The sequence below is a fragment of the Babylonia areolata genome, chromosome 31 (genome assembly GCF_041734735.1).
Source record: "Babylonia areolata isolate BAREFJ2019XMU chromosome 31, ASM4173473v1, whole genome shotgun sequence".
Taxonomy (NCBI): Eukaryota; Metazoa; Mollusca; class Gastropoda; order Neogastropoda; family Buccinidae; genus Babylonia; species Babylonia areolata.
In genome coordinates, this window is record NC_134906.1 from 107,501 (window position 1) to 122,500 (window position 15,000).

The 15,000-nt window shown below is 45.8% G+C and overlaps 1 protein-coding gene across 1 annotated transcript in view; it reads right to left on the minus strand.

Moving 5' to 3' along the window:
• The window catches only part of LOC143275739 (lachesin-like), a 73,572-nt gene that overhangs the window by 6,868 nt on the left and 51,704 nt on the right, over positions 1-15,000 (minus strand). The window contains exons 4-6 of the mRNA XM_076580015.1: positions 4,001-4,129; positions 1,652-1,800; positions 28-169 (exon numbers count right to left, since the gene is read on the minus strand). Coding sequence (XP_076436130.1) covers positions 28-169; positions 1,652-1,800; positions 4,001-4,129 — 420 coding nt within the window. The remainder of the gene's footprint in view (positions 1-27; positions 170-1,651; positions 1,801-4,000; positions 4,130-15,000) is intronic.

Genomic DNA, 15,000 nt, shown 5'->3' on the forward strand with positions numbered 1-15,000 from the left:
ACAACACAACATACACACATCACTTACCAGACAGGACCATTTTCTGGCTGGTCTCCCCTAAGCTGTTGGAGGCAATACAATTGTACTTGCCGAAGTCTGAAGGTTCCAGTCTTCGTATATATAGAGAGAGGGTGATGGTGTCTGTGCCCAGCTGGGGATAAATGTTCACCTGAAAGCCGTGCGGGTAAGATTATTTCTTCCTTCCTTCGTTCGTTCGTTCGTGTGTGTGTGTGTGTGTGTGTGTGTGTGTGTGTGTGTGTGTGTGTGTGTGATAGAGAGTGTGTGCTGGGTGTGGGTATGTGTGTGTGTGTGTGTGTGTGTGTGTGTGTGTGTGTGTGTGTGTGTGTGTGTGTGTGTGTGTGTGTGTGATAGAGAGTGTGTGCTGGGTGTGGGTATGTGTGTGTGTGTGTGTGTGTGTGTGTGTGTGTGTGTGTGTGTGTGTGTGTTTCAATGCAGATTTACTCTCTTTTTTTCCAAACGGTTTGATAAAAAAAAAATAATAAAAAAATAAAACAGTTGCAGACTTATTTGATTTACCATCTGAACGTAAGAGTTTGACGTTTACTTCTCATTTATATGTCACTGTCTTCTTCTTGTCCTCCTCCTCCTCCTCCTCCTCCTCCTTCTTCTTCTTCTTCTTCTTCTTCCTCCTCCTCCTTCTCCTTCTCCTCCTCTTACTGCTCTTTCATCATCATCATCTTCTTGTTCTTCTTTTTATTCTTCTTCTTCCTCCTCCTCCCCCTCCTTCTTCTTCTTCTTCTGCATCTCTCACGTTAACTCGTATCCAATGTAGGCAGTAGTCATACTTCGTTTTGGTGGAGGACAGGTGTGGTGGACGTTGAGCTTTACCTGCCACACATTCGGGTTGTACTTGACCTTACTTTAGTACTTGATATTACTTCTTAAACTTTAACTTTAACTGTGACTTCCCGACTCACGTTGCACGTGACATCGCTACTTTCACTTTCACTTTGACCTTGAATTTGACCTGCCACACACTCACGTTGTACTTGATATTGCAACTTTGACCTTGACTTGCCACTCACGTTCTGTTTGTCTTTGCTACTTTAACTTTAATTTGCCACTCACGTTCTGTTTGTCTTTGCTACTTTAACTTTAATTTGCCACTCACGTTCTGTTTGTCTTTGCTACTTTAACTTTAATTTGCCACTCACGTTCTGTTTGTCTTTGCTACTTTAACTTTAATTTGCCACTCACGTTCTGTTTGTCTTTGCTACTTTAACTTTAATTTGCCACTCACGTTCTGTTTGTCTTTGCTACTTTAACTTTAATTTGCCACTAACGTTGCACATGTCATCGTTGCTTTAACCTTAAACTTAACCTGCCATACACACTCAGGTTGTACTTGTTGCTGCTTTGATTTTGATTTCGTGCTCACTTTGCTCTAATCGTTGCTGATTTAACTTTGACTTGCCACTCACGTTGTGCTCGACATGGCTACTTTCACTTTCACTTTGACTGTAAACTTAACCTGCCACACACACACTCACGTTGTGATTTACGTCGCTACTTCCACTTTAACTTTGACTGTGAACGTGACCTGCCACACACACACTCACGTTGTGATTGACATCGCTACTTACTTTCAATTTGACTGTGAACTTGACCTGCCACACACACACACACTCACGTTGTACTTGTCGTTGCTGTTGAGCTGGCGGCCGTGGAACCTCCACATGGCCTGGGCCTGGGGGTGGGCACTGACCACACACTCCAGGATGGTGTCCTTGCCCCGCACCTGGCTGATGCGCTTCGTCGGCAGCTTCACTTCCGGCTTGACTGCACGTGCACACAGACACAGATATGGATATAGATACAGACAGACACACACAGACACATACACACACACGCATGCGCGCGCGTGCGCGCGCGCACACACACACACACACACACACACACACACACACACTCACACACACACACACACTCACGCCATACCATGCACACACACACAGACACACACAAACATACCATACCATTCCATACACAGACATGCCCACTGGCAGCATGCACATACACACACACACACACAAACAAACACACACAATGTGGTTCGTCCGTCGGGATCGACGAGGACCATCTAGTCATCCTGGGGGTGGGTGGGTTGGGCTCTGTGGGTGCGCAGATGACTGATCAGGCCAATCCGCGCCCGAAAGGTTCTGACGCAGTGTGGACAGGGGATGGTGGCGGCTGTCGGGGACTTGCTGGCACTGCTTTTCCTGGCCTGTCTGCGTTGCTCTGCTGCAGCGATTCTGTGTGTGTGTGTGTGTGTGTGTGTGTGTGTGTGTGTGTGTGTGTGTGTGTGTGTGTGTGTGTGTGTGTGTGTGTGTGTGTGTGACAAAAATGATATGATATAAAAGAATAAAAAGAAAGAAAAAAAAAGCGAAAAATATCAAGGGATCTAATTCACACCACATCGAGTATTTCAAGAGTTCTTTCCCTTACACTTGTGATGGACCTTCAGTTGTGCTGTCACCAACAGACACATCCAGTTGCACACACACAGCTCCGCTCTGTGCTCGTAACTCCTCAACCAATCAGTCAGTCATTGTAAGTAATTGTAGCGAATTGGCGAAATTAACAAATTCGAAGTCGATCCACCTTCTTACGCTTTAATGCACGTGTGAGTCTGTGCGTCTGAAGCCAGACTAAATGGCACAGGAAACCAATGATGAGCGCCTCAAAGCAGCTCCCAGTTGGCTCAGCCCAGGTAGGCAGCCTGTTGTGCAAATGATTCCCGTGTTTAATTAAAGTGTTTGGAACTTGGTTTGTGACCCAAGATAGGCGATATATAAGTATCAATACTATATAAATACTAGAAGTATCAGTGTTTAGACGGCGATGTGGTGATTCCCGTGTTTAATTAAAGTGTTTGGAACTTGGTTTGTGACCCAAGATAGGCGATATATAAGTATCAATACTATATAAATACTAGAAGTATCAGTGTTTAGACGGCGATGTGGAGAACAGAAAGCTTGTTCTTGCATTGTTGTTGTTGTTGCTGTTGTTACTGCTGCTGCTGTTATGATGATGATATTTGTTTGTTTGTTTGTTTGTGTTTTCCTGTTACATCTCTAACTTTTATGTGCACGTACACCAAACACATCAGCTACAACCACAGTATATCATTAATTCTTTAACTGCCAAGCTCGCATTTATGCACAGGCGTGGTAGAGGACCCAGGTCACTGAAAGGTGACCATTCATTGGTCTTTTATCCATGAACCTACTGCTCTTAATGTTCGGTGGTAGGATAGGCCTTTTTTTCATCGCAGGGGGAATCCCCAGCTGTTCTTAGCCACTGTCTTTTCTGTGTTTATAACACAGGGGAATTTTGCACTCTAACTTGACTGGCGGTGAAAGGGTTAAACACACCAAAAATACAGGCCAATTGACCCTTACTACATATCAGCTATATATCGTTTACATTAATATAAATAGCAATTTCCTAAGGAAGAGGGAAATGAATTGTAAAGAAATAGATAAACGAACATAAAACAGCCATATAGATAAATGATAGTAAAAGGAGACGGTAACTATGATTAAATCCCATTCACTCTCTTTATAGTGTGTTAACGATAGTGATGAAATAATAACCAAGATAACATGACGGTAATGATGGTTGTTATGGTGACAAGTATCAGAACATTGTACATCACCACACACACACACACATACACACACACACACACACACACACACACACACACACACACACACACACACACACACACTAGTTTGGAAAAAACACACAAAAACATCAACAAGAACAACAACGAAAAAACACAATCACAACATGAGCATGGACAAGAAGAACGACACTACTACTACTACTACTACTATAACAAATGATATAACAATAATAATACTAATGATAACAAAATCACGGGAACGTTAAAGAATAAAGAAAAAGCAAAAACAAAAAATCACACACACACACACACACACACACACACACACACACACACACACACACTTACATTTCACCTGTACCCGTATCTCTCTCCGTACGCTGGGCGGTACCCCGTTCTCCGCCACACACAGGTACACCCCTTTACAGTGCCGGGTGACGTTGTGAATCACCAACACCTGCCCTGTTTCCCCGATCCCTGGAAAACACAACGCAGGTACACACACACCCCTTTACAGGTAAACACACCACAGGTACACACACCCCTTTACAGGTAAACACACCACAGGTACACACACCCCTTTACAGGAAAACACACCGCAGGTACACACACACCCCTTTACAGGAAAACACAACGCATGTACACACACACCCCTTTACAGGCAAACACACCACAGGTACACACACCCCTTTACAGGTAAACACACCACAGGTACACACACCCTTTACAGGTAAACAAACCACAGGTACACACACCCCTTTACAGGTAAACACACCACAGGTACACACACCCATTTACAGGTAAACACACCACAGGTACACACACCCCTTTACAGGAAAACGCACTGCAGGTACACACACACCCCTTTACAGGTAAAGACACCGCAGGTACACACACACCCCTTTACAGGTAAACACGCCGCAAGTACACACGCCGCAGGTACACACACACCCCTTTACAGGTAAACACACCACAGGTACACACACACACCCCTTTACAGGTAAACACACCACAGGTACACACACACCCCTTTACAGGTAAACACACCACAGGTACACACACCCCCCTTTACAGGTAAACACACCACAGGTACACACACACCCCTTTACAGGTAAACACACCACAGGTACACACACACACCCCTTTACAGGTAAACACACCACAGGTACACACACACCCCTTTACAGGTAAACACACCACAGGTACACACACCCCTTTACAGGAAAACGCACTGCAGGTACACACACACCCCTTTACAGGTAAAGACACCGCAGGTACACACACACCCCTTTACAGGTAAACACGCCGCAAGTACACACGCCGCAGGTACACACACACACCCCTTTACAGGTAAACACACCACAGGTACACACACACACACCCCTTTACAGGTAAACACACCACAGGTACACACATACCCCTTTACAGGTAAAGACACCACAGGTACACACACACCCCTTTACAGGAAAACACACCACAGGTACACACACACCCCTTTACAGGTAAACACACCGCAGGTACACACACACCCCTTTACAGGTAAACACACCACAGGTACACACCCCCCCCTTTACAGGTAAACACACCACAGGTACACACACACGCACCCCTTTACAGGTAAACACACCACAGGTACACACACACCCCTTTACAGGTAAAGACACCGCAGGTACACACACACCCCTTTACAGGTAAACACACCGCAGGTACACACACACCCCTTTACAGGTAAACGCACCGCAGGTACACACACACCCCTTTACAGGTAAACGCACCGCAGGTGCACACACACCCCTTTACAGGTAAACACACCGCACGTACACACGCATCCCTTTACAGGTAAACACACCACAGGTACACACACCCCTTTACAGGTAAACACAAACAGGTACACACACACACACACACACACACACACACACACACACACACACACACACACACACACACACACACACACACACAAACCCGTATTTTCAGGAAAACGCACAAAGGCACACACACACCCCTTTACAGGAAATTACACACGGGTACACACATTGATACAGAAACAAATCAAACAGGTACACACATCCCTTTTCAAGAAAAACACACACACGTAAACACATCTCTTTACAGGTAAACACACACGGGTACACACACACACACCCCTTCATAAGAAAATACACACGGGTACATATGTACAAACACCCTCTAATGTGACAGGTTAGCTTGTTGCTCCGCTTTCTATGTGTACATGTAAACCAACGTGACAAGTGACGATGTGTGTGTGTGTGTGTGTGTGTGTGTGTGTGTGTGTGTGTGTGGTAAGAGGGGGAGACAGACAGACAGACAGACAAACATGCAAATAGACAGACAGACAGACAGACAGTTTCGGAGAGATATATGGATAGACGGACATACAGAGGTAGAGAGAGATAAAGGGTGCATACGCAGATGCAGTCTCTGCACCAAATGTTTCGAAATACCCTTTCCCAATACAATGATTCATACACAGTACAGATAAGTTTGTATAGAAATACGGTATGTACACATGTAGATTTTTCCGCAGTGCAACATATCAATTATGGGCGATGGCAACGAAAGATGGGTACAACAGAACGCAGTAAACTATTCATGCGCAACCTACGGCCGGCCATGCACACTATGAAATTCATGCTAACGTACAGGCAGCATTACAAGTATCTATTCGCATTTTCATTTTCGCAAGGACAAAAAGGAAGATAAATGTTATTTGTGTGCTGTCTGTCTGCCCTTGTTTTTATCCACATGTTTTGTTGCTGTTCTTGGTGTGTGTGTGTGTGTGTGTGTGTGTGTGTGTGTGTGTGTGTGTGTGTGTGTGTGTGTGTGTGTGTGTGTGTCAGGACAAGCAAAGACACACACACACAGACACTTACACAGACACACAGAGTTACACATGGACACAGATACATAGAGACATACGGACAAACAGAATGACAGACAGACACACATGCGGGCATGGAGACATTCCATATAATTCTATGCAAGTGCGTATTCGCGCACCCACACTCACATTGATGCTCAGGTCTCTCTCTCTCTCTCTCTCTCTCTCTCTCTCTCTCTCTCTCTCTCACACACACACACACACACACACACACACACACACACACACACACAAAACACACGGGCATGGAAGAGGAAGACAGTGGGAGATGACAGAGAGGATCCAACACGACAGGGACTGAACAAACTGGAGATAACAGGACATCGTCATGGGAAGATGGTGTGAGGGAGGGAGAGAGAGAGAAAGGGAGAGAGAGAGAGACGGACAGACAGAGACAGAGAGAAAGAGAGGGACAAAGACAGACCGAGACAGTGAGAAATATATATACAGAGAGAAAGAGAGACAGTGAGAAAGAGAGAAAGACACAGAGAGAGGGGGAGAGAGAGAGAGAGAGAATGAGTGAGAGAGGAGAGAGAGAGGGAGGAGAGAGGGGAGAGGGAGAGGGGGGAGATAGAGGGAATGAGAGAGAGAGAGGAGAGAGAGGGGGGAGAGAGAGACAAAGAGAGACAGAGACAGACAGACAGAGACAGAGAGAAAGAGAGGGACAAAGACAGACGGAGAGAAAGAGAGAGAGAGATAGAAAGAGAGAGAGAAAGAGAGAGAGATAGAGAGCGGTACAGAGAAAGAGAGAGAGATACTCAGAGAGAAGGAGAGACAGAGAGAGACGGAGTGGGGGTTGGGAGGGGAGTTCTGAGGTTTGTGAGGATTATCTAGCGATAAGAGAATAGGGATCTTGTTAAGGGAGTGTGGGGGAGGAGGGGAAAGAGAGAGATAGCAATAGAGACAGAGAGAGAGAGAGAGAGAGAGAGATGGACATAGAAAGAGAGAGATAGATAGTGAGAGAAAGAGGGATAGAGAAAGAGAGAGACAGAGGGGGAAAGAGAGACAGACAGAGAAAGAGAAAGAGAGAGACAGAGAGAGAGAAAGAGAGAGTGGAGGTTGGGAGGGGAGTTCTGAGGTTTGTGGGGATTATCTAGCGATAGGAGAATAGGGATCTTGTTAAGGGGGTGTGGGGGAGGGGGGAGAAAGAGGGAGATAGAAATAGAGACAGAGAGAGAGAAAGAGAGAGAGAGAGAGAGAGAGAGAGAGAGAGAGATGGACATAGAAAGAGAGAGATAGATAGTGAGAGAAAGAGGGATAGAGAAAGAGAGAGACAGAAAGAGAGAAAGGGAGGGAAAGAAAGAGAGAGAGAGGGAGAAAGAGAGAGGTAGAAAGAGAGACAGAGAGAGACAGAAACAGAAAGAAAGAAAGGGAGAGAGAGAGAGAAAGAAAGAGAGAGATAGAAAGAGAGACACAGAGAGAGAGAGAAAGAGAGGGACAGAGAGAACAAGAACAAGAACAAAAACTTTAATCTCCAGGCCTCCGGCCCCTAGAAAGAGGTCAAAAGTACACAATATGGTGATCACACAGCGACAACAAAATGTAAAATTCGTACTAACTTAAACCTGTAGAACAAAAGTGCTTCTTGTGCATAGTAAATTAATTTTAACTTTCATCATTGTTGTCACAGAATTCCTGTCGTATCTTTTGGGCATTAAATATATAAACGCAGTGTTTACGAATACTGTAAACAGAACCATTCTTCACCAAGTGAACATAAGATTGACCTTCAGAGTTCAGATGTTTTTGCCGCAGGTTATCATAAAGGACACAATCGTTTATATAATGGTTTTCATCTTCGACCACATTACAACATTTACATGCGTAATTTGAATTACATTTGAATGTTCTCCTAAAAAAGATCCATTTATTGGGAGCAAACCAAGCCGTAATTTTACCAAACAGTCCCTAAAACACTTTTTATCCACAAAGTCAAAATATTGCTCAGTCACTGAAAACCAGTTTTAAACAGTCTGTATTTATGATATATATCTTTAGACATTACTGACTCGTCCCACTCCTGCATAAATATGCAGAGAGACAGAGACAGAAAGAGAGAAAGGGAGAGAAAGAGAGAGGGGGGTAGAAAGAGAGAGATAGAAAGAGAGACAGAGAGAGAGAAAAATAGAGAGAGAGGAGAGACAGAAAGAGAGAAAGAGAGAGTGGGGGTTGGGAGGGGAGTTCTGAGGTTTGTGAGGATTATCTAGCGATAAGAGAATAGGGATCTTGTTAAGGGAGTGTGGGGGAGGGGGCAGAAAGAGAGAGATAGAAATAGAGACAGAGAGAGAGAGAGAGAGAGAGAGAGACAGGAAGAGAGAGACAGAGACAGAGATAGAACGAGAGAAAGGGATAGAGAGGTGGAAAGAGACATAGTGAGAAAGAGAGAGAGAGAGAGAGAGAGAGAGAGAGAGAGGGAGAGGGAGAGAGAGGGAACTCGAACTCGAACATTTTAATGACTAGGCCATTTGCCCGGGTCAAGGGGGTGGGGGTTGGGGGATCGGAAGGTAGTGAGTACAGGGACAATTATACAGGCAGTCTAAAACACCAGTCATCACCGTGAAACATACATGTTTGCTTAAATTCAAAAGAGGGTTTTAGCAATTCCTGGAAAGTACAGATCATTTCATCCACATTTGAATCAGCAACATACGTACACACATACACCGCAAGGACATCAACATCATGTCATTTGTCTAAAACACGATTTCAAATTGGCAATGGCAACAATATACTTTTGAACAACTATCAAGCCAAACACACACACACACACACACACACACACACACACACACACACACACACACACACACACACACACACACACACACACACACACACACACGCACACACACACACAGTGGGGTGATGGCCTAGAGGTAACGCGTCCGACTAGGAAGCGAGAAAATCTGAGCGCGCTGGTTCGAATCACGGCTCTGGACGCTAGTCATTCGGATGAGACGATAAACTGAAGTCCCGTGTGAAGCATGCACTGAGCGCGCGTACAAGAACCCAGAAAGAGACAGAGACAGACAGATAGAGAGACGGAGAAACAGGAAAGAGAAAGAGACAGAGAGAGAGAGAGAAAAATAGAGAAAGGGAGAGACAGAGAGAGAGAGAGAGAGACAGAGAGACAGAGAGAGAGAAATAGAGACAGACAGACTGACAGAGAGACAAAGACAGACAGAGACAGAGAGAGAGAGAGAGAGAGAGAGAGAGAGAGAGAGAGAAAGAGAGAGGGAGACAAAGAGACAGAGACAGGGAGACAGAGAGAGAAATAGAGAAAGGGAGAGAGAGACAGACAGGCAGACGGACAGAGAGAGACAGAGAGACTGAGGGAGAGAAAGAGCGAAAGGGAAAGAGAGAGAAAGAGTGAAAGAGATAGAAAGAGAGACAGTGAGAAAGAGAGAGAAGGGGAGAGAAAGGGAGACATAAACAGAAAGAGAGAAATGGAGAGAAAGAGAGACAGTGAGAAAGAGGGGGAGAGAAAGGGAGAGACAGAGACAGGAAGAGAGAAATGGAGAGAAAGAGAGACAGTGAGAAAGAGGGGGAGAGAAAGGGAGAGACAGAGACAGGAAGAGAGAAATGGAAAGAGAGACAGTGAGAAAGAGAGAGGGGGGAGAGAAAGGGAGAGACAGAGACAGGAAGAGAGAAATGGAGAGAAAGAGAGACAGTGAGAAAGAGAGAGAGGGGGAGAGAAAGGGAGAGACAGAAAGAGAGAAATGGAGAGAAAGAGAGACAGTGAGAAAGAGAGAGAGGGGGAGAGAAAGGGAGAGACAGGAAGAGAGAAATGGAGAGAAAGAGAGACAGTGAGAAAGAGAGAGAGAGAGATACAGAGAGAGAGAGAGAGAGTGGGGAGTGGGGGTGGTGATGTGAGTTCTGAGGCTCGTGCGGATTATCTAGCGATAAGGAAAGAGGAATCTTGTTAAGGGGGTTGCGGGGAAAGGGGGGGGGGGGTGTTGGAGGGGGAAGGAAAGTGAGGCTGGGGACTTATTTTTCCGCTGTGTTGTAGTAGCGGTGTAGGAGGGTGTTGGGGACGAAGGGAGGGAGGGACGGGATGTGTTGCTGGTGGTGGTGGTGGTGAGTCAGTCTCTCACGGGAGCAGGGGTTGGTTGGTTTGCTGCCCTAAACCTTGACCTCTTGACCAGTGATGAAGATCTGGAATCGATTTGGTAGTAGTGTGGGTGTTTGAGAGGGGTGTGGTGGGGTGGTGGTGGTGGTGGTGGTGGTGGTAGGGGTGTTTGTTTTGTCAAAGTGGTGGTGGCTATTGTGGTGATGGTGATGTTGGGAAGAAGTGTGTGTGTGTGTGTGTGTGTGTGTGTGTGTGTGTGTGTGTGTGTGTGTGTGTGTGTGTGTTTGTGTTGTGGTGTATGTTGTGTGTGTGTGTGTGTGTGTGTGTGTGTGTGTTTGTGTTGTGGTGTGTGTTGTGGTGTGTGTGTGTGTGTGTGTGTGTGTGTGTGTGTGTGTGTGTGTGTGTGTCTGTGTCTGTGTCTGTGTCTGTGTCTCTGTGTGTGTCAGTGTGTTATGGTGGCGTGTGTGAATGTGTGTGTATGTGTGTGTGTGCGTGTGCGTGCGTGTGTGTGTGTGTGTGTGTGTGTGTGTTATGGTGGCGTGTGTGAATGTGTGTGCATGTGTGTGTGTCTGTGTGTCTGTGTGTGTCTGTGTGTGAGTGTGAAAGAAAGAGACAGACAGACAGACGGGCAGAGATAGAGTCAGAGACAGGGAGATAGAATGGATAAGTGATGGAGAGGGATATAGAGAGAGTCAGAGACAGGGAGATAGAATGGATATGTGAGGGAGAGGGGTATAGAGAGAGTCAGAGACAGGGAGATAGAATGGATATGTGAGGGAGAGGGGTATAGAGAGAGCCAGAGACAGGGAGATAGAATGGATATGTGAGGGAGAGGGGTATAGAGAGAGTCAGAGACAGGGAGATAGAATGGATATGTGAGGGAGAGGGATCTAGAGAGAGCCAGAGACAGGGAGATAGAATGGATATGTGAGGGAGAGGGGTATAGAGAGAGTCAGAGACAGGGAGATAGAATGGATATGTGAGGGAGAGGGATATAGAGAGAGTCAGAGACAGGGAGATAGAATGGATATGTGATGGAGAGGGATATACAGATTATCTATCAATTACAGGCCATGGTCCTTGATAATAAATGGGTGTGCGAACATTTGTGAATGCATGCATCATAAAAGGGTTAAGAACATATCCGAAAACAATAACTGTGCATTGATCAGAAATAATAGACCATTTTATGAAGTAGCTGTTTCTCAAAACTTTATTTGTTTTTGTATTTCTTTTTATCACAACAGATTTCTCTGTGTGAAATTCTGGTTGCTCTCCCCAGGGAGAGTGCGTCGCTATACTACAGCGCCACCCATTTTATTTATTTATTTTATTTTATTTTTTCCTGCGTGCAGTTTTATTCGATTTTCCTATCGAAGTGGATTTTTCTACAGAATTTTGCCAGGAACTACCCTTTTGTTGCCGTGGGTTCGTTTACGTGCGCTCAGTGCATGCTTTACACGGGACTTCAGTTTATCGTCTCATCCGAATGACTAGCGTCCAGACCACCACTCAAGGTCAAGTGGAGGGGGAGAAAATATCGGCGCCTGAGCCGTGATTCGAACCAGCTCGCTCAGATTCTCTCGCTTCCTAGGCGGACGCGTTACCCCTAGGCCATCACTCCACTAAAGCCCTGAACAAGTACAGAGATAAACTGCTTACAACAGTAGCATCAGTACCTGACAACAATAAACCCAAACTCAAAACCAAACTGAAGGGCTGTTCATAGTATATAGGTCGAATGAGTCTTTCTCCAATGTTACCTTGTGCTTCTCAACAAAGGACAATAAAATGCACTTCAACTTCTTTGGTTACTTGCATAATGGACGCAATAAATCAGATTCCTGAACTGTTTTATACTATACCTTAAAACAGTGGACAGAAAAATCCGTTATACCGAGTCTAAATCTTGCAAAGAGAGGAGGTGGGAGGTGGAAGAGAAGGAGAGAGAGAGGGAGAGAAGAGGAGAGAAGAGGAGAGAGAGAGAGAGGGGGGGAGAGAGGGAGAAAGAGGGGGAGAGAGACAGAGAGAGAGAGAGAGAAAGAGAGAGGAATACAAATACAGTTTCAAGAGACATAAGATCAAACAAACAAAATGTAAATTGATAGTCTGAATACATGCACAATAAGCACAATGACAGAAAGTGAGACCAACATGAAACGGCTGATAACATCTGTCAGCTCGACCATCCATAATGAACTTTATTATATACACATACACCCATTCAAAGAGAGAGAGAGAGGTGGGGGGGGGGGGGGGGGGGGAGAGAGAGAGAGAGAGAGAGAGAGAGAGAGAGAGAGAGAGACAGCCGGAGAATCAGAAACAGATACAGAGAGACAGAGAGAGGCAGATAGAGGCAGATAAGGATAGAGACAGATAGAGGGAGACATAATGAGACTGAGAGAGAAACAAAAGAAAGAAAGAAAGAAAGAGAGGGAGAGAGGGAGGGAGAGAGGGAGGGAGAGAGAGGGAGGGAGGAAGATAGTCACATATAGAATCATGGGATTTGGCGGTAGTCGGCTGTGGATTGTCAAATGGCTAATCTGCTCGCTCAGAGAGAGAGAGAGAGAGAGAGAGAGAGAGAGAGAGTGTGTGTGTCTGTCTGTCTGTCTGTCTGTCTGTCTGTGTCTCTGACTCTTTCTATCTCTGTCGCTCTCTTTCTCTTCTCTCCCCCCTCTCTCTCCCTCTCTGTCTGTCTGTCTCTTTCTCTCTGTCCCTCTCTTTCTCTCCTCCACCCTCTCTCTCTTCCTGTCTCTCTGTCTTCTTCTTCTTCTTCCTCGCTTCTTTTTCTTTTTTCTTTTATCTCCTCATCCATTCTCTCTCTCTGTATGTATCTCTCCCCCCCCTCTCCCTCCATCACTCTGTATCCTCTCTCTCTCTCTCTCTCTCTCTCTCTCTCTCTCTTCCCCTGCCTATCATTCTTCTTTAACTGGTTCCCCTGTCTTGCGCAAACTGCAAACAATGTAAGTAAAGGAAGGAATAAACTAACATACACGATGAAAAATAATTCAAATTATAAAAGAATGCACACCCTCCACACCATATCGCCCCCTCATATATAAAAAAAAAACACCCATAAAAACGAAAGAAGAAAAAAACAAAACAAGACCCATACAAAAAAAAGACAAAAAAGCAAAAAACAAAACAAAAAAACAACAACAAACAAACAAACAAACAAAAAAAGACCGGCAAAACCAGCACCAACCACCCCAACCACAGACAAACCAAACCCCACTCATCCCTTTCCCACCTCCACCCTTAACCCTACCCAACCCCGAAAACCCCCAACCCACCACCCATCACCCACACACCCACACCCCCAACCAACCACCCACCAGACACCCCCCGCCCCCGCCCCCCTGTCCCACCTTAGGGGCTTTCTAATCAAACGAGGAGTGAAGCAGGCCCTGATGCACAGAAAACAGAAAAAAGAATGAGGACGAGGAAGATAACCCTGGGGAATGCCCCTTGTTTTTGTCAGTGTTTGCACTGAGCATGCAGCACACGCGCCTGGTTTAAAACACATAGTGCGTGCTGCAAACAGGGGCTCTAAGGTTATCTTCTGTGCTTCTTCTTCTTCTTCCGCGTTCCCTGGTCACGCTAGATTTCCAGTCCAGTCAGGACAGCGAAGTCCGCGGTCATATCTTCTCATGTGCCCTCAAGAGAGAATCCCATGTTGTAGTCTTTCCCACTGTCAACAGGACTTTCCCTGTGGTCAGTGGGTCTTTCCTCACCGTCACTGGACCTTTCTTCAGGGTCAGCCTAGTCCAGGCAAAGAAGAAAGAGAAACACCCGTAGGTGCTGAGGAGGACCCAGAGAAGCACTGTCTTCACCCGCCCTCGGAACAATCCTGCACCACCCTTGGAGGCCTGCGCTGTGTTCACGATGGGTGCAGGCACGCACAGGACACGCCATTAAGAATTTAAGGGACATAACTGCTCCCGAACAGAGGCAAAAGTGACCACAGGATGCAACTCGCGACAGCCTTAAAAGAAATATCCCCATGGGTGTACCAGCCAGTATTCCATGACTGCAGAGCCCACCGTCAAAAGACACCACCCTCCAGCTGCTGAGCACACCCCACAGACCAAACCGCCCCTGCCCGCAGACAGATGAAGACAGTGCCACTCCAGACACAGCCACACGGTCAGGACAGCGGAGTCCGCAGTCATATCTTCTATGCAAACTCAGTGGAATCAAGATTGGGAAGTGCTGGGGGTGACAGCTCGTTTGTTTGTGTGTCGGTTTCCAGCGTGTATAAAGAAAGAGAATAAAGAAAGACTAAAAAGGGAATGAAACAAGAAAGAAAGAAAAAGGAAACAAAGAAAGAAAACATGGAAGGAAGAAAGGAAGAAGTCAAGAAAGAAAAGATGC